Raw genomic sequence first — 20,356 nt, 5'->3', positions numbered from 1 at the left:
AGGGGAGAAAATTGAAATTCACAATATCCAAAGAATTAACCTGAAGAACACTTATTTGAACAGGACTGAGGTTACAGACAGATATTTCAGATTGTCTCTTTGCTAATGAGAGAATCAAATTGAGCCCAAGATGTGAATATTCAAAGTCGAGGACCCTACATACTATGAATTCTGACAGAAGTCAGGATGAAAATTGCAAGCCTTAGAGATCATGACTCAATCTGACAGGTGCTCTGAGGCAAGCTGGCAGTTTAGATGGCTCTAGCCCTCCATGACTGCTTCCTTAGCCCTGTGTATGTTCCTACTTCTGGGACACCTAATAGAGATGACTTTTAAACTGGACCTTGAAGGCAGTGTAGGCCATGGTTGTCAGAACAGGATGATAAGTTGGGAGGTAGAGGAGAAACGAGTACAGCCAATGTAGAGAGTACTCAGGTGCTAGGTAAAAAGTAAGGCGCTGACCTTCTAGGAGGGCAGAAGAGCCATGGGACTAGGTCTCCTAATGATCTCCTCTTGTTATTACCATTCTGTTCTTGATGCTGATCTATTTTTAACCATGACTATATTAAACTCAATAAATCCTCCACAGTGTATTCAGATGGCTGTCCTTAATGTGCCCTGTCTCATGGATTTCTGTGTTATTACTGCACAGCACTTAAATCTACCTACATACAAAGACTATTTAGAATTTCTATATACATGTGCCCACACCTGAAGGTCTCATTTTAACCTGATAGTGACCTAAATATCCTGTACAAATGTTCTCTAACAACTGAAGTTTAGAATTAAAAAAAATTAAGTCAAGTAGGAGACATTTGACCCTATCTGTCTCTGAGCACATTTGGGATGTTTGGTAAGTAGAGTTAGTGTGAAATGGCCAATATTGGTTTGATACAGTCATAACAGGGAAAGGTACAGCAAATTGACTCAGTTATAAGCAAATAGCCACATTACATAGAAATATTCCAGGAAAGAGCATTTAAATCAACAGTCTATATTTGTAGATGTACTGTTTACTTAATAGTTATTAGGTGTGGATGTTTTCTATAGATGCTGGTGTTGTGTAAACTCACCTTTAGCATTGGACCCATTAGCTTTTGGGCAGTGTCTTACCAGTTTTCTAAGAACAGTGCTAAAGGGGTCATAGCTGCCACACAATCGCCATATTGTGTCCTTGGCATAAGCAGGCTACATTTACTTCTTCCTGACTTATGAGTGGCCTCCTAACATTGTTCACATTGTAAGTGATGGTATGTGGAAGTTAGCTCCTGTGGGACAGGGAGTGTGTTCCAAAATATGGCTAAAGTTTTGCTAATTACCCAGCATTATACTTTTCCATATGACTACTCCTGATTTGGGGAGAATATATTAAGAGGTTTAAGAATCTTTCAATTATCTGAACTGTTTATGTGAAAATATTTGTTTTTAATCTTAGGGCAATACCCTTTCTTCAGCAAGACCAACCAATGTATTAGAAATGATGAAAGAATGGAAAAATAACCCAGAAAGTGATGAGGAGACCAACACAGATGAGGAGACTGAGCAGAGCGCTGTCTACAGTCCATCTGCAAACACAGCAAAGCAGGTAGGAGGAATGGCTGCGACATGCACAGGCTCTGGCACTTTCATTCATGGGACGTTTTGTTGCAGCTCCATCATCTCACTGTGAGTTGGTAACAAAGGCCTGCATTAGTCAACAGGCAAGGTCCTTCTACCTTCTAAGCCCTGAGATTTACCATTGGGGCTTCATTCTTATGGCCAGTGGCTCTTTGGAGTGGAGCTGTCAGACCTTTCTCTATGAGAGAACACATGCAGACTAAGCATCCCTAACCTGAACATCTAGCAGTTTCCGATGAAAGATCACAAACTGTACTAAGTGCTATAGGTCTGTTAGCCTCTGTTGTAGCTGCTTGGCTCTGATGTTGTCGCACAGACACTGGCGCAGCCAGCAAATGAGTGACCACAACTGCGTCCAGCGCAGCCTTTTCTGATGAAGCAGGTAGCATGCCAGATTTGACCCACGGCTCCAAATTCATAATTTTTTTTACTCTATCCAGCTACCGAATTTATAATTGGTTTATGTACTATATGCAAAAGGTAAGTATTATGTCATCCAGGTATTTGTGTATTATTTCACACAAACCTAAACTACATGGTTTGCCATGTTACTGGGATAGATCTGAACACAGTTTCATGTCTGTAGTATAGTCTTGTTAGCATTTTGATTCTAGGTTGTAGTCTATTAACCAGATATCCCAAAGGTTTGCCCAAGCAACCCCTTCTCTGCTTTTTATATATGTCAGTATAAGTTTTTTTTTTTCAGTTTGGGTTTCTTTCCTCTGTCTTGTGTGCTAACTCTTATTTAAACTCTGCATCCTGTGCTCAGCAGTCCAGATTTCTTAATTTGTTGTTGCCTTCCAGTTCCCCGTAGGCAGCAGATAGGCAGAGCACAAGGGTGATCCACTCTTAGCCAAGATTCCTGCCAGAACCTTGCAGAAGACACCTGGGAGAGTAGCCTGTTGGCTGGGAAGTTCTGTGTCTACTGAGTAGTAAAAGCCTGAATTAGAAGCTTGACATTGTGATTTAGATTGTGTGAAAGAACCACGCTTTTACCACAATGTAAACATAACCTTATTGAATTCCCTTCCTCTCTCCTCTGATAACTAGTCCATTGTCTAGCACAATGTGTATTTTATATTCTCTTTAAAAATAATATCCTAAGCCAATGTTTACTTTTTTTGTTGAACATAGTTTGAAGATTTTCTGTTGGCTGACATGGCAGCATGCACATATTCATAGTTACATATATACACATATATAACACACTATGTGTGCATGTTTGGGTATTGCATATGCACATGCATCTATATGTACACACATATAAGTATCTGCACAGCACATATTTTGTAGTGCTGGGTTATGTCTGTAATTATCAACCAATGTGACATAAAATTTCCTTGTGGCTCAAATGCACTCGCTGTCCTTTACCACTGCTCTCCATTTTCCTTCTCTATCCCGGTCATCCTGCAAATCCCTGGTTAACGTGATCTGCTCTGGTCTTAGATACTTCATGTAAGGGAGACAAGGATTATAATGTGAGTTTTGTCCTGCAATGCTAGGAATTTCAGGAGTCACACACTTGAGAAGAGAGCATTTCATTTTAGCAAGAATAGCTTACAACATCAATGAACAGGCTGGGCCGCAGGAGCAGCACCTCCCAGGATGGACTTAGAAAGCTTGCTCGTTGCCCTGCTTCTGTGGCTGTTCCTGCAATGCAGGCAGCATTTTGCCTTCAGTATCTTCTAAGGAACTTTCCCTTGCTTAGGCTTGTCTGTGATATATAGGGAGGAACTTAATATTGGGGAATTTTTCTGAAGTTTTACACCTTTAAAAAGACATATTTCTCATACATATTGTTTCACTGGTTTTTATAAGTGAATATACTCTTTTCCTAATTGTGTCAAACTTTATGCTAAAAATTACTTCTAGTCTTTCAAATTTTTATTAACATTTAAAAGCAGAGTGTGAAAATCCTGAACAAAGTGGAAGAATTCCCAAGCATGGGATCAAGATTGTCACTTCTGTGTTCACAGAACTGAAAAGCACAAAAAAACCCAAAACCCCAAACCCAAAACCCAAAACCCAAAACCCAAAAACCAAAAACCAAAGCCAAACCTTTCAGCCGCAGGGTAATGCAAGTGGTCTTGTTAGGACCATACCACTACCACTGTTCTTCTCTTTCAAGGGGACATGCAGCACCCCCTCCCACCCCACCCCCAAGTCTTCAGGATCCAAGGCTTCTCCAGAGAGAAGAGAGAACCAGGAAACCAGCCACTCCTAGATATTCTGAAACACTGCAGGGGTGCGCCCTCCATTCTCAGTTCATGGGGAGCTTAGAGAAAAAAGGGCAGCCAGAGAGAAACTAGCAAGGAGGCAAGTCCACTGCAGAGACCAATACACCATGGACACGGAAGTTTATTATGCCTGCCGCTGGGCAGTTAGTCACCCCAAAAGCACACTCATCAAGGGAGTAGCAAGGCTACCATAATGGCAAGAAAAGCACTCTGTGCCCAGCTGCATTAGTGGCAGTTGCCTACCCAGCAGCTCAGCCTAACCACAGGGCATAACCAATTGTCTCACTAGAAAGCGGAATAACGCCAGTTACCACAGTTGAATTCAAAGCAAAGGCAGCAGCCTAGCTATCTAGAGATCTTGGCTGGCCAGTGATTTTGCCAGCAGGAGTAGCTATCATCATAATGTAAAGTAAAGGCCGTTGTTTCCAAAGTGTCCACAGAAGCCAAAATAGCTGCTTTTGCAAATAAGAAAGCCCAATGACAGAGCACAGGATTACAAAGACAGATAGTGACATGCCTTTAATCCCAGTACTTGGGAAGCAGAGGCAGGTGGATCTCTGAGTTTGAGGCCAGCCTGGGTACAGAATGAGTTCTAGGACAGTCAGGGCTTCATAAGAAACCCTGTCTCAAAACCAAAAAACAAACCAAAACAAAAACCCCAAAACAAACAAACAAAAAACCCTAAAAGAATAAAAACAAACCAAAAAACCGAAGACTGTAGATTATCAAAACTTCCAATAAAACCATAATAATAGACACAAAAGAAAGGGAGAACTGTGCCATATCAGGAAAGAGAATTCACAATAATCCTCTTAAAAATCCACTGAATCCCAAGAATATATATATGCATAAAAAATTAAGTGAAATTTGAAAACAATGTATGGACAGTTTTGCAAAAGCAAGAAAGGAGGGACAGCAGGGAATAAGAGGGAACCAGCTGAGGGAGGGAGAGGATTTAAACAATGAAGTAATAAATAATGAGTGAAGAAAAAATGTAATAGAAGCTTAAGATGAAGTGGCCACTTCCGATAGCCAGGTAGAACTTCTAGGGGAGGTAGGGGGACATCAACCCACATACAAAATCTTTAACACCAAATTTGTTCTTCCTACAAAATGTGCAAGGATAAAGATGAAGCAGAGATTGAGGGGGTGGCCAACGAATGACTGGCCAAACTTGAGACCCATCCCGTGGGATAGAGCCAACCCCTGACACTATTCATGTTCTGCTATGCTTGTAGACAGAAACTAGCATAGCTAGCCTCTGAGAGGCTTCATCCAGTAGCTGATGGAAACAGATGCAGTCAAACATTGGATTGAGCTCAAAGAGTCTTATGGAAGAGTAGGAGAAAAGATTGATGGAGTCAGAGGGGTCAAGAATATCACAAGAAGACCTACAGAGTCAACTAACCTGGGCTCACAAAGTATGGAACACCAACCAAAGAGCGTACATGGGCATACATACACTTATGTAGCAGATGTGCAGCTTGGTCTCCATGTGGGTCTCCCTAATAATTTGAGCAGGGTCTGTCTCTGACTTTGATGTCTCCCTTTGGATCCCTTTCCCCTAGCTGGGCTGCCTTGTCTGGCCTTATCTAGTCCTTCTGTGATTTGATGTGCCATGGTAGGTTGAAACCCATGGGGAGCCTTCCTTCTCAGAGAAGGGGAGCAATGAATTGGGGCAGGTGTGTGTGTGTGTGTGTGTGTGAGGATGGGATTGGGTGGAGAGGTTGGAGGGGGGCTGCGATGGGGATGCAAAGTGAATAAATCAATGAACAAAAAGATGAGGAACAGTGAGGTTAAAGACAGAACATTTGAAATTATCAGTCTAATATCAAAGAGAAGGGACGGGTTATAAAGAGAGCTTACAGGAACTGTGGGCCACCACCAAGAGACCTAATCTATGTGTAATAGGAATTAAAGAAAGTGAAGTGGGCTAAATAGAGCCAGAAAACATATTTAATAAGTATAGGATGAGACAGGTTTGATGGTTGCACATCCTAACTCAGCACTCACGAAGCAGAGACAGATGATCTCTGTGAGTACAAAGCCAGCCTGGTCTATATTATTTTGTTTTGGTCCAGCTAGGTCTCATAGTGAGACTCTATCTCAAAGATAAATAGATACAGTATTAAGAAAAAATTTCCCTAATCTGGGGGAAAAGCCAGCATCCAGTCAAAGGAAGCTCACATATCTGAACTCAAATAGACCCCAAAGAGGAGCTTCCCATGTCACACAAGAAGACACTACCAAAACTCATAACAAAGAACCCTCAAGGCTTCTCCTTTAATAGCCTAATGTCACCAGTGGGGCCCACCTCTTAAAGGCTCAGTACCTGCCTAGAACAGCACCACCACCCAGGGACCAAGTAAGTGCCCGAACAAATAAGCCTGCAGGAAATATTTCAGACAAAGCCATTACAGATGTGTTTGGCAAACCCCATCGTAACCATAGAATACCAAACTAAAATAAATATAATATAAAATTAAGAAAGAACTGTAGTATAGTGCTACAGAAAAATCACTCAACTGCAAAAGAATTAGCTGATAGAGGAAGAAAAATGCAGGATAGAAAAATGTAGAGATCTAAAAGTAAAATAGCAGAAGTTTCTCCTACCACGTTACCTTGAATGTAAGTAAATTAAGATTTCTAACAAAAAGCCTATGGCAGATTGAAGTAACACACACACGCACACACACACACACACACACACACACACACACACACACACACACGATCCAAATGTGCTCAAGAGACTTGCTTCACTAGTAGGAACCCACAGAAATTGCAACTTAATTGCTAGAAATATAGGGAACAAAAGAACAGGAATAGCTACAGTTCTGTCAGATAAAATAGACTGCAAGTCAAACCGATAAAAAGGAAAAAGGTAATACACAGTGATAAATCAACACAACATGTTCTAGTCATTGTAAGTGGATATGCACTCCACAAACCTTGGAGTATGAGCATCAGTAGACCAAAAGAGAGAGAGACACAGTGGTACAGTAATGGTAGGAGACTTTAAAGCTCCACTTTTATCAGTGAGCAGATGATCCAGAGAGAATAACAAGAAATATGATCTACTCTAGACCATATAGACTTAGTAGTCTTTACACAACAAACCACCAAGTAGCCAAAGAATACACATTCTTCCCAACTTCACAAGGAAAGGGACTAGATTACACTTTAGGGGAAAAAAAAGTCTTAGTAAATCCAAAATATCAGCATTCTACCAGCATCTTGTCCAACAATAACAAAATAAAACTAAGCTAAAAATCAAAACCAGCAGCAGGTACTCTGGACCATTTCCTGAACAGAACACCAGTGGCTCAGGCTCTAAGATCAGCAAGGGACCTCATGAAACTGAAAAGCTTCTGTAAAGCAAAGGACATATTTACTTGTCAATAGGACAAATCAGCAACCTACAAATTGGGAAAAACTTCAATAACCCCACATCTGATAGAGGGCTACTATCCAAAATATATAAAGAACTCAAGAAGCTAACCTCCAAAGAAACATACAACTCAATTTAAAAAAAAAAGGAGTATAGAGCTAAACAGAACTCACAACAGAGGAATCTCAAATGGTTGAGAAGCACTTCAAGAAATATTCAAAGTCCCTAGTCATCAGGGAAATGCAAACCAAAACAACCCAGAGATTCCACTGAGATCTACCTGAAGATCCAGTTATACCATTCTTGGGCATGTACCCAAAAGATGCCCCAACATACCACAGGGACACAAGCTCCACTATGTTCATAGTGGCCTTCTTTGTGATATCCAGAAGCTGGAAACAATCCAGATGTCCCACAAACGAGAATGCATACAGTAAATGTGGTCCATTTACACAATGGAATACTGTTCAGCTATTAAGAACAAGGACATCATGTGTTTTACAGGCAAATGTGTGGAATTAGAAAATATCATCCTGAGTGAGGTAACCCAGACCCAAAAGGTCATGCACAGTAAGTGGATATTAGCCCCAAAAGTACAGAATACCTAGAATACAATCCACAGAACTCAAGAAGGATAACAAGCCAAAGGGCCCAAGTAAGGATGTTCCCACTTGGGAGAAAGAAGAAAGCAATCATGGGAGGAGGGAAGTAGGGACTTGGGTGAGAGGGGAGGGGAAGGGGAAATGGAGACCATGATCAGGTACTGGGGGACGGGGGAAACAGGAGAGAAGCCCTGCGGGCCAGCAGAATAAATGGAAATATGCAACCTCAAGGGTGGGAGGTGGAGGGACCCTCTTGAAAGTACCAGAGACCTGGGAAGTGAGAGATTATCAGGACTCAAAGGGAGGTGCCTTAGATGAAATGCCCTACAGTGGGGAGAGGGACCTTGTTGAGATAGATAGATAGATAGATAGATAGATAGATAGATAGATAGATAGATAGACAGATAGATAGATAGATGATAGATAGATAAGATGAAGATATATCTTCTTTTAATCTTTCAATACTTTCAACTCTGATATCTATTATTCCATCTCCAGTAGAAAGGCAGGACATCAAGTGGAGGGATGGGGTTGCCATCCCACAGTCAAAAATTCTGATCCAGAATTGTTCCTGCCTAAAAGAACTGCAGGGACAAAAATGGAGAAGAGATTGAGGGAAGGGAGGTACAGTGACAGGCCCAACTTGGGATCCATCTCAAGGGGAGGCTCCAAGGCCTGACACTATTACTGAAGCTACTGTGTGCTTACAGACAGGAGCCTATCATGGCTGTCCTCTGAAAGGCCCAATAAACAGCTGACTGATGAGACAGATGCAGATACTTACACCAAAACAACAGTCTGAAGTCAGGGACCCCTGTGGTTGAACTAGGGAAAAGCTGGAAGAAGCTGAGGAGGAAGGCAACCCCATAGGAAGAGCAGCAGTCTCAACTAACCCAGATTCCTGAACCATCAATCAGGCAGCATACAGGAGTTGGTCCCAGCACCCCCTTCCCCAACTCCTCCACCCCTGACACATATACAGCAGAGGACTACCTGGTCTGGCCTTAGTAGGAAAAGTAGTGTCTCTAACCCTCTAGAACTTGAGGCCCCTGGGAGTGGGGAGGTCTGGTGGGGGAGGGGGGATGAGATTCTCTTGGAGACAGGAGGAAGGAGGAATGGGATGAGGAACTGTGGGAGGGGGGGACTGTAAAAAAAATAAAGTAATAAAAAATCATAACCCTCCCCCAAAAGAAAGAAACTCACAAAATGCAGTTAGCACCAGCCTCTTCACTGTGCAGAAATGAAGGCCAAAAGTCTAGAGATGGCACAGTTGTTAAGTACACTTGCTATTCTTAAAGAGGATCCAGGTTTGGTTTCTAGCACCTATAGGGTGTCTCACAACTACCTGTACCTGGAGATCCAACGTACCCTTCTGGCACTAGGCACAAATATGCCACACATATAGACATGCAGTCAAAAGACACATATGCATAAAATGAATCTTAAAAACAAACAAAAAACACAAACAAACAACAAAACAGGCTAGTTTTTTAAGGAACAGATTCTCTGAGGACTTGCTATTTGCACACTGGCTCAGGGGAAGTGCTTCCTGTTGAGTTAGGACACCATTTTGAGTTCTTGTCTGAACTTACTGCTTTGGGAATCAAAGGTTTCTATATTTTCCCTATCTCCAGCTTATAGTCATAAACTGATTCAGTGAGTCATGGCCTAGAGGTCTATTATGGCTAAGGGAGAAATTCTCGGATTCAGAATCATTAAGAGCATTTTGTAGTGGGAACCTAGACAGAGACACAAAAGGTAAACAAAGATCCCTTGCCATCTAGGGCCATTTATTTGGGAATTTGATTAAGGAAGCTGGAACAGGTTCAGAACAAACCATTACAAGTTATTATATGTGATAAACAAGTTTCAGAACACCAGGTGGAAGATGAGGGTGTCATATGGGACCCACCACTGTCCCCATTCAATGTGTGTGGTTGAAGCCCAATAGACCCTTTTCATTCCTGAGCAGCCTTAGGAATGTACAGAGAAAATAAAAGGGAACTACTGCTGGTGGAGCTCTCAGCCAGGACAGATGAGTGTAGAATGTCTCAATCAAAGAAGAAAAAGACAAGTGGAACTAAGCCTATAGGTACCGTCCAAAGAGCATATAGCCCAAGATTTTAGAAAGGTCCATTTAGCACAGACAGAATGTTCATGTCACCCATATACTTGGCCTCATTGCTAGCAAGGGGACTTATGGTTGTTTTTATTTTCTTTGGGGGTAGGGGTTGTATTTTTTGTAACCATTAAGACTTTTGTGCCAGCCAGGTGTGGTGGTGCATGCCTTTAATCTCAGCACTCGGGAGGCAGAGGCAGGTGGATTTCTGAGTTCGAGGCCAGCCTGGTCTACAATGTGAGTTCCAGGACAGCCAGAGCTATACAGAGAAACCCTGTCTTGAAAAAAAACAAAAACAAAAACACAAACAAAAATAAAAACAAAAAAAGACTTTTGTGCCTTACCTTACCTGCTTACTTTGAATATTTATATCTAATGTTTTTCTCTTATTTTTCCTTTTCACTATTTAATTTTAATACTCTTCTATCCTTAAATTCTTTCCCTTCCCTCCTTTAAAAACACTTTAATTGGATTGCTTCCTCTTTTCTTCTTTTCCCTTGTTGTTTCATTTTCTTTTTCTACTTTTTCATTTTTACATCTTTAAGTGGATTTTCTCTCTTCTCCTTATACACCTTTTATTTTTTCTTTCTTTATTCTTCCTTCCCCCCTTTATTAGTCAGCAGCTTTTTAGTGTATTCTTTATTATCTTTGCCCCTTCTTATTTGTTATTATTGGTGTTGTGGATAATTATTTTTAAATGATGATTACATTTTCAATTTGCTAATATATTATGACTGTCACCAAAGTTTGTGTGCTTCTTTCTAAAAGGCACTGCTGATTGAGATTATTATCTTGAGCATTTTAAGGGGAGTTTGTTGCTGAACTTCAAGTCCAGGTGTGACAAACCCCAACCCAACTATGATTTAATTCCATCTGAACTGTGGCAAATACTCCAATTCAAAGATTACAGTAGATTAAAGCTCTCAGACAATGACTTAACCCCAGGTATGCAAACCTCAATATCAAAATATAGTAAATATGAAAAGCAAGGCAACATGGCCCTCCCTTGCTCCACAATGTTGATTATCCACAGTAACTGAATCTAATGATACTTACATGGATACACTACTGCAAAAAGAATTTATAACACGAACTTAAAAATCAACAAACTCAGGGAAAATATGATGGGAGTGGGGAGATGGCTAGAAGGATAGTTCAATTGATAATGTGTTTGCAAAGTGCTAACCATGCAAGCACAAGATTTCCAGTTCAATCCCTAAAACCCAAATTAGAAAGAAAGAAAGAAAGAAAGAAAGAAAGAAAGAAAGAAAGAAAGAAAGAGAGGAAAGAGAGGAAAGAAAGAGAGGAAAGAAAGAAAAAGAAAGGGAGGAAGGAAGGGAGGGAGGAAGGAAGGGAGGGAGGGGGGCAGGTAGGGAGGGAGGGNGAGGGAGGGAGGGAGGGAGATTAAGAGAGAGTGGAAGGAAGGAAGGAAGGAAGGAAGGAAGGAAGGAAGGAAGGAAGGAAGGAAGGAAATCTAGCCAGTCAGGCGGGCCTGGTGCTTTTTGTTATCCCAGCATCAGGAATGACAGATAGATGGTTCCCTGGTACTCACTGTTCAGCCAACCAGCCTAGAATAACACCCAAGGTTGTTCTTTGAATTCACATGGATGTTTACACAGAGAACATACGAATAGACAGCTAAATAAAATAAGACAATTTATTATATGAAAGAAAATTCAATAAAGAGAGGTTCTGGAAAAGTCAAGAAGAAATCTTGGAAGTGAAAAGCTCAATAAATCAAATAAAAGGCTGAGTTAAAAGCCTCACCAATGACTGGATCAATGGGAAGAAGGCTTGAAGCAAGATTTATGGCTTAGAACGTTCAGACAGTATTACAAGAAAAATAAATTATAAACAGAACATGAAAGAACTTTGGGATAAGATTAAAAGACACACTTAGGAATCTTGGCAGATACAGAGATACAGAATAATGACATAGAAAAATCTATTCAGTGAAATGATCACATATAATCTTCCAAGTTGAGGGCAACATATGAATATTCAGACACAGAAAGCATTAAGACTAAATGGACATGACCAGAAAAAGAACTTCCTCATGCCATATTATACTTAGAATGCCAAGAGGTGAGAACTGCAAGGTTACTTATAAAGGTAAACATGTTGGAATTAACAGCAAATATTTGAGAAGAAACTCTAAAGGTCAGTAAGATATAGCATAATTTATTTCAAGTTCTACAAAATATTAACTCAACCTGTTTTATTATATCTGGAAAAATTATCCTTCAGGATGCAAAAGAAAATAAGTACCTTCTAGGCATGAACTGGAATCTAAAAGTTATTCATGACCAGAATTGCAGTAGATATTTCTGGGATCTTACACATAGAAGATGAAGATAAATACATTATGAGAACATGGGCAATAATGAATTTCATTAGAGTAATAGGTAAGCAAATGAGAAGAATTAGGAAAGAATAGAACATTAGGAGAACAAAAAATGCCAAGAACTAGTAAATACTTTCCAATAATAACCCAAAATGTACTTAATTATCCAATTAAAAGACAAGGATTAGATTAGCAGATTAGATTTAAAAAAAATGAAATCCAACATTTTGCTGTCTGCAAGAAACCCATCTTGTGGGACATTCCATGTATTGGCTGAAAGTTAAAGAAGAGAAAATAATGTTCCAAGCAAATCAAAGCAAACAGAAATAGCTATACAAATACATTAAAAGAACTATGTCAGGCCAAGACCAGTCCAAAGAGGCAAAAAAAAAGCCATTACACATTGGCAAAGGAAGCAATCTACTAAAGAGAACATGATGATTATAAGTATGTATGCACCAAATATCTATGTAGCAACTTTTATAAAACAAATACTATTGGACCTAAAGAGAGAGATATACTCTTATATAACAAAAGTATAATACTCATTACTCATTCTCACCAGTATATTGGTTTGCGGGGCATGAATACTGAGGGAAACTAGGAAAGGAGATAACATTTGAAATGTAAATAAAGAAAATATCTAATAAAAAAAACAAAGAATAAAAGAAAAATCAAAGCTGAATGATAATCAATAAAAAAAGACTGATATCAGAGCTAACCTACATTATAGATCTAATGGACTTGCTAGACATCAACAACATATATAGTCCAATGACTGCAGAGTACTCTGTTTTTTTGTTTTTTTTTTTTTTCATGGTCTTCTAGGTTTTTGTTTTTTGGTTTTTTTATTAGATATTTTCTTTATTTACATTTCAAATGCTATCCCAAAAGTTCCCTATACCCTCCCCCGCCCTGTTCCCCTACCCACCCACTCCCACTTCTTGGCCCTGACATTCCCCTGTACTGGGGCATATAACGTTTGCAAAACCAAGGACCTCTCTTCCCAATGATGGCCGACTGACAAGGCCATCTTCTGCTACATATGCAGCTAGAGACAGGAGCTCTGGGGGTACTGGTTAGTTCATATTGTTGTTCCACTTATAGGGTTGCAGACCCCTTCAGCTCCTTGGGTACTTTCTCTGCTCCTCCATTGGGGGGCCCTGTGTTCCATCCAATAGATGACTGTGAGCATCCACTTCTGTATTTGCCAGGCACTGGCATAGCCTCACTCAAAACAGCTTTATCAGGGTCCTTTCAGCAAAATCTTGCTGGCATATGCAATAGTGTCCGGGTTTTGGGGCTGATTATGTGATCGATCCCCCCGGGTGGGGTAGTCTCTGGATGGTCCATCCTTTCGTCTTAGCTCCAAACTTTGTCTCTGTAACTCCTTCCATGGGTATTTGTTTCCTATTCTAAGGAGGAATGAAGTATCCACACTTTGGCTTTGTTCTTCTTGATTTTCTTGTGTTTTGCAAATTGTATCTTGGGTATTCTAAGTTTCTGGGCTAATATCCACTTATCAGTGAGTGCATATCAAGTGATTTATTTTGTGATTGGGTTACCTCACTAAGGATGATATCCTACAGATACATCCATTTGCCCAAGAATTTAATAAATTCAGTTTTTAATAGCTGAGTAGTACTCCATTGTGTAAATGTACCACATTTTCTGTATCCATTCCTCTGTTGAGGGGCATCTGGGTCCTTTCCAGCTTCTGTCTATTATAAATAAGGCTGCGATGAACATAGTGGAGCATGTGTCCTTATTACAAGTTGGAACATTTTCTGGGTATATGCCCAGGAGAGGTATTGCTGGATCTTCCGGTAGTACTATGTCCAATTTTCTGATAACNGCCAGACTGATTTCCAGAGTGGTTGTACAAGCTTGCAATCCCACCAGCAATGAAGGAGTGTTCCACATTCTTTTTAGAAGCTCATGGAACTGTCAGCAAGCAGATTATATTGTAGAAAATAAATAAGTTTGAACAAATGCAAACAAACTAAAGTAATTTATTGTTATCAGTAACTTATTTGATCACAATTGAATGAAACTAGAAACTAATTGTTATAGCAATTGCAGGAATTATACAAACATATGAAGATTAAACAATATGCATTGGAATGACAATTGAGCTATTGAAGAAATCAAAGGAAAAAATGAAAATTTTCTAGAATTAAGTGAAAACAGGAACACAACACATCAGCATCTGTACAAATCAAGACAGTTCTAAAAGGGATGTTTATAGATATGAGTGGCTACATTTTTAAAAATCTGAGAGGTAACAAATAAATAATGTAATGATGTATCCAAAGGCCTTGGAAAAATAAAAGCAAGCCAAAGCCAAATTTAGTAGAAGAAAATAATTGATAAAGATAAGCTCAGAAGCTAATAGACTGGAAACTAATAGGCCAGCACAAAGAACCAGTAAACAAAGAGAAACATAGGACAAACCCTTAGCCAAACTCATCAAAAAAAGAAGGCCTGAGTTAATAGAATTAGGATGGAAGAGGGGTTAACTCCACAGACAGTGGGGCTGGAAAGGTCGCTCAGTGGTTGAGAGCACTCACTGTTCTTCTGGAGCACCAGAGCTCAAAGGTCAGTGGTTAAGAACACTTGATGTTCTTCTGATTGACAAGGGCAGAGTTCAATTCTCTGCATGACATGATGGCTCACAATGCTCTATAACTCCAGTTCCAGGATATCAGATGCCATAGTCTAGCTTTCATAGATACAAGGCATGAACATGGTGCACAGATATACATGCAAGCAAACCTTCCATACACATAAAAAATGTTTAATGAAAAAAAATCACTGAAACCCAAATGTCTGCTAAGAATTATTTTTAAAACTTATATTCCAATCAGTTGAAACACCTAGATAAATTGAACAATTTTCTAGGAAAATATGATTCTCCAAGATCAAACAACAAAAAAAGACATATAACCCTATAGATCAGGAACTAACAATGGAGCTGAAGTAATAAAGTTCTCCATCAACCAGAAGCCCTGAGTCAGTTCTTTAGAAAACAATTAACATCAATATTCTTCATGCTATTTTATAAAACAGGAAGGCAAAGAATGTTAGAAGAGTCATTATATGGAGCAAATATTACTCTCATATCAAAACTGTATAAGGATGTTAGAAAAACAATGGCAATGATGAAAACTATAGGCCAGTATCCATGATGAGTATAGATTAAAAATATTCAATAAAATTCTCATTAGCCAGATTTAACCGTACATTAAAAGGATCATATCTGTGGTAGAGTTGGTCTCATTCTAGAGGTAAAAGGGTTGTTCAACATGTACAAATCAACAAATACAATATGGCACACGAACAGAGTGGAGAATCACATAATAATCCCAATAGATTTTTTAAAAAAGTCTTTGATAAAATTCAACATCCTTTCATGGTGAAATCTTAGAAAAAGCTAGGACTAGAAAGACTATACATCAATGAAATAAAGACCCTATATGATAGATATATATATAGTCAACATTCTACTGCAAAGAGAAAAACAAACCATTCATATGAAGTCAAGAGTAAGACTCTAGTGTTGACTTTCACCACCCTTGTTCAATATAACATTTACAACCTTAGCCAGAGCAATTAGGCACAACACAGCAATAAAAGGGATATAAATAGGAAAGATAAGATTCAAATTATCTCTATTTGCAGTTGATATACTCTGCACCAAAAGATCCTAAAGGACTTAGTTTTAATAATTTCAGCAAAGTAACAAGATATAAAATTCAGCATATAAAATCAGTAGCTTTTCTGTACACCATAACAAACATTTCAGAAGGAAGTAGAGATACCATCCTGCCCACAATAGCCTGAATCTGTAATACCTAGGAACCTATCCAAGGAGGCAAAAGACTTCTACAATGAAAAGTATGCAACACTGAGAAAGAAACCAAAGACACTAAAGATATGTTTCATCTTCATGTATTGGGAAAATTAATATTGTTAAATGACTTCAGGGTTGAAATCAATCTCTGATCTCACTGCAGTCCCCAACAACATCCCAGTAACATTCTCTACAGAACTAAATGCAGTCCTAAAATTCTCATGGAAGCCCAAAAGATAGAATAGCTAAAGGAATCCTAAACAGAAAGAGCAGTGTTAGAATTACAGTACCTGGTTCTAGGTATACTACAAAGCCATGCAGAATGAAACAGCATGTTCTCAGCACAGAAATAGGCATGTAGACAAATTCAGTAGGTAAAGGTTTCAGACAAAAACCCCATACAGGTACAGCCACCTGGTTTCTAACAAAGGCTCCAGAATTACATTGGAGAATAGACAGCCTCTGACAGCAGGGCTGGGAAGACTGAATATCCATATGTAGAACAAAACTAAATCTGTGTCTCATCCTGTGCAAATCAATTCAATGTATGGCTTGAAACTTGTAGTTGAAAACCTAGGGAAACATGTAGACATAGCACAAGTGGATCTAGGAATGTCACTCAGTAGAGTGCCTTCCTGGAACGCATGGAGCCCCGTTTTCCTTCCCCAGTAATACGTAACATGCTACATCAACATGGTAGCTTACATCTATGATTCTCAGTATTAGTTCAAGTCCATCCTCGGCTACAGAGGGGGTTTGGAGCTAGCCTGAGATACATGAAACACTGTTTTGAAAGACAAGGACACAGTAGGCATGTCCACAGCACTAGTCACAAATGGCAAGTCAAGTACAGAATCAGTGCTGGTGGCTACCTTTGAGTGATTGAATAGAAAAAATCTGGTATAAGATATATACAAGAGCCAGGTGGTAGAGGTGCACACCTTTAATCCTAGCACTTTGGAGGCAAAAGCAGGCAGATCTCTGTGAGTTCCAGGCCAGCCTGCTCTACAGAGCAGGTTCAAGGACAGCCAGAGCTATGCAGAGAAACCCCATCTAGAAAACAAAACAAAACAAACAAACAAACAACAAAAAGAAGAAGGAAAGGAGGAGGAGGAGGAGGAAGAGGAGAAGGAGAAAAGCTATACACGATAGAGTAGTATTCGGGCATAAAGAATGAAATCTTATGATTCTCAGAAATGTAGACTGAACAAGATAATCAGGTGAAACAAGAAAACTTAAAAAGACACATTAAAACTTTTTTCATGTATATAAAATTTACAGCAACAATGATGTAAAAGAAAAAAGTGTACTATTAAGAAAGAAAAGGTTCCCCCTAGCAACAGGCAAAGAGACACCTTGTTGTAGGTGATGTTGTTGTACCCGTCAGGGACAGAGAAGATGACAGTCCTTTGTTCATTCTAGCTTGATGGCTGGCTTGGTGGTCACGTAAAAATCAAATCAAATCTAGGCAGCACAGCACAGGAGGAAGAAGACAGACAGACAGAGACTGTATTTCACCATGCACACAGTGCTGGTTAGGAAAGGCACCCACAGACCTGCCCTCTGCCCCATGGCACAGGCAGGCCACAGATGCACAGAACCCTGCCTACTACCATGCAGTCAGAGACCTGCAGACTGACATGCCACCCACAGACCTGCCCTTCTGAGGACAGCATAGGCAGGCTGTAGGTACCCACTGGTCACCACACCCTCCAGCATGGATGGAGGATGTCACCTAGAACCCACCAGCCATGTGACCAGCCTACAACAGGAGCCACCACAATGTGCAAATATGTGGCAGACAAATATGGGAAGGAGAGTGGAGAAGCTTGAGCGTTATAAGAGAAATGGAACTGAGAGTCAAGCGGGGAGAGGAGTAGTCTGCAGTGAGTGGCCAGCCCCACCACTCGGGGCCATGGTGAGGTTCCAGCCCAAGCTGCCACTGAGGGCCAAGTCTGGGTCCGTGGTTATGTAACGGTTCATGTCGATGTCAGAGGCTCATATCACCACTAGAGAACATGGGACATCTCTTGTCAGGGCGGCCACTGGGATCACATGGATGTCCAGGGATGTGCAGAACTGGGCCCTTCCCCTCACTGACTGGGGTGCTCTGGAGAGCTAACCCCAGCTCTTACTCCCAGCAGCAATTGTGGAGCTGGCCCTGGTGGCAGGGGTATGAGTGAGCCAGCCCAGAGGGCATGAGTGTGGGAGAATTGACTCTGGCAGTTGGGAAATCTGCCAACAGGGTCAAGACCATAGGAGACTGAGCCCTGTTCCTCACCAGCTGCATGTATCATGCAACATTCTGGGAGAGTGGGCCTTTGCACCTTATTTGGATGACAGCACAGCAGAACTGACCCTGATGACAGGGGTGGGAGTGGGGGGAGTCAGGAGGAGGACTGGTGAGCCAGCTCTAAGGACAGGAGCCTTAGAGAGCTGGTCCCTACCACACTCATCTGTTGTGAAGTGGCCTAGGTACCAGGGTGATGGCTTCTCCCTCTCCCCACTTGCTACCTGCAGTGGTTGGGGGAGGAAGCAGGAGAGCAAGCCCTGCCACCTCACTGGCTGTAGCACTCAGAGAGAGGGCCTTCCATGGGTGAGTCAGCCCCAAGGGTGTGAGAGGGGGAGAGCTGGCCCAGCCGTCCATCAGCTACAACACTTAGGGGAGTAAGCCCTTTGTCTTGACTGGGCAACAAAGTAGAGCTGGCTCTGGAGATGTGGGTACAGGTGAGCCTGCCTGAGGACATGAGAGCAGGAGACCTGACCTGCCTCCTGCCACTTAATGGTGACATTAGGTTGCCTAGCTGGAGCAGTACTGGAGAGTTTGCCCTGGTGGTTTGGATAAGGGAGAATCAACATGCTGACCAGCTCAGCTACTACCCAGGCCCAGATCCAGGGCTCTGAGTTGACCCACCCCCAAATCTATATCATCTGTAAGTGTGTGAAAGGGCCAGTCTGGATTGTGAAAGGGCCAGTCCTGCTGATCTGAAGCTACAGAATCTCCATGACAGAGGGCAACAGCAGGATAATCAGGAAGACTTCCAGTAAGGATCTATCTAGTATTGATGGGTATCACAGAAGCCAGAGACCTCAAACCAGGCCAATGACTCATTGCAATGAACATTTGCAAGTAAAGATGTTTGGACAGAGGAATGAATATACTGTGGGATATAGTGCGACATAGTATAGCTTCCACAATGAGAAGGTTTTTCTATGTATGTGTGTGTATGTGTGTGTGTGTGTGTGTGTGTGTGTGTGTATTTTGAGGAGGACTTTGCAAGAGTGAAGGAAAGATATGAGGGGGCAGGGAGATGAGAGGGATCAGGGTACATGATGTGAAACTCACCAAGAATCAATAAAAAGTTAGAAAGAAGAAAGAAGAAAAAAGAAAAGGGGATTAGAGGAATTGGGGAGGAAGGATAGGATAGGTTATTGGGTGGTGACTATGATCAAAGTATGTATTTTTTGATGATCAAATGTATTGTTTTATGCAATTAATATATAATTAATATATGGTCATGTATTAATTATATACATTAATTGACTGAAGAAGTGCTTAAATTGAAAGTGATACAGTAAAGCTGAAGACTGTGAAAACAAACACAGATGAAGCAATGATAAAACTTTAAGGTGACAGGTTAATTACCACAAGTTGATCATCACCCAGGGTGTCATAAATTGGCACATCACATAGTACATGATAAATATGTGCAAAACAGTAAAATTAAAACATGATAACTAGAAACATTCATATAGGATTATGCAGTATCAATATTCTTAAAAGTGAGAATTTAAGTTTATTAAAAGTTTCTATGAATTTGACATTTTTATGGGAAAAGTTTTGCACATTAAGATTAGATTTAAGTTATAACTATTATACACCTTTATTGAAGTATTACACTTTCCACACAAGCACATACAATTATTATATGAGAATCAAAAATGGAAACAAGTACAAAGCTTGAACCCTTACCATGTGAATTGCTACCCACACTGTATCCTTGACTTACACTCACAACATCATTGTCTTTTAAACTACAATATCCCATTAAGACAGTTTCTATTACAAAATGTGCTCCCTTAGAGAAAGAGGAAATGCATGGACTTAGACATTTGCTTAATACACGTGATTGATAGAATTCAAAAAAGGAAAAAACACTGAATCCTTTGCCCTAGGCAGACATACCTCTTTA

At 40.4% G+C, this 20,356-nt stretch overlaps 1 protein-coding gene across 6 annotated transcripts in view; it reads left to right on the top strand.

The window, feature by feature from the left end:
- Positions 1-20,356, top strand: part of Stk33 (serine/threonine kinase 33) — a 153,855-nt gene that overhangs the window by 114,969 nt on the left and 18,530 nt on the right. For all 6 annotated transcript variants that reach the window (XM_021168465.2, XM_021168464.2, XM_021168463.2 and 3 more), the window contains one exon: positions 1,436-1,585. In XM_021168465.2, the coding sequence (XP_021024124.1) occupies positions 1,436-1,585 (150 nt within the window). The remainder of the gene's footprint in view (positions 1-1,435; positions 1,586-20,356) is intronic.

This window comes from Mus caroli, chromosome 7 (assembly GCF_900094665.2).
Source record: "Mus caroli chromosome 7, CAROLI_EIJ_v1.1, whole genome shotgun sequence".
NCBI classification, from domain to species: Eukaryota; Metazoa; Chordata; class Mammalia; order Rodentia; family Muridae; genus Mus; species Mus caroli.
This window is presented reverse-complemented; position numbering and strand designations above follow the sequence as displayed.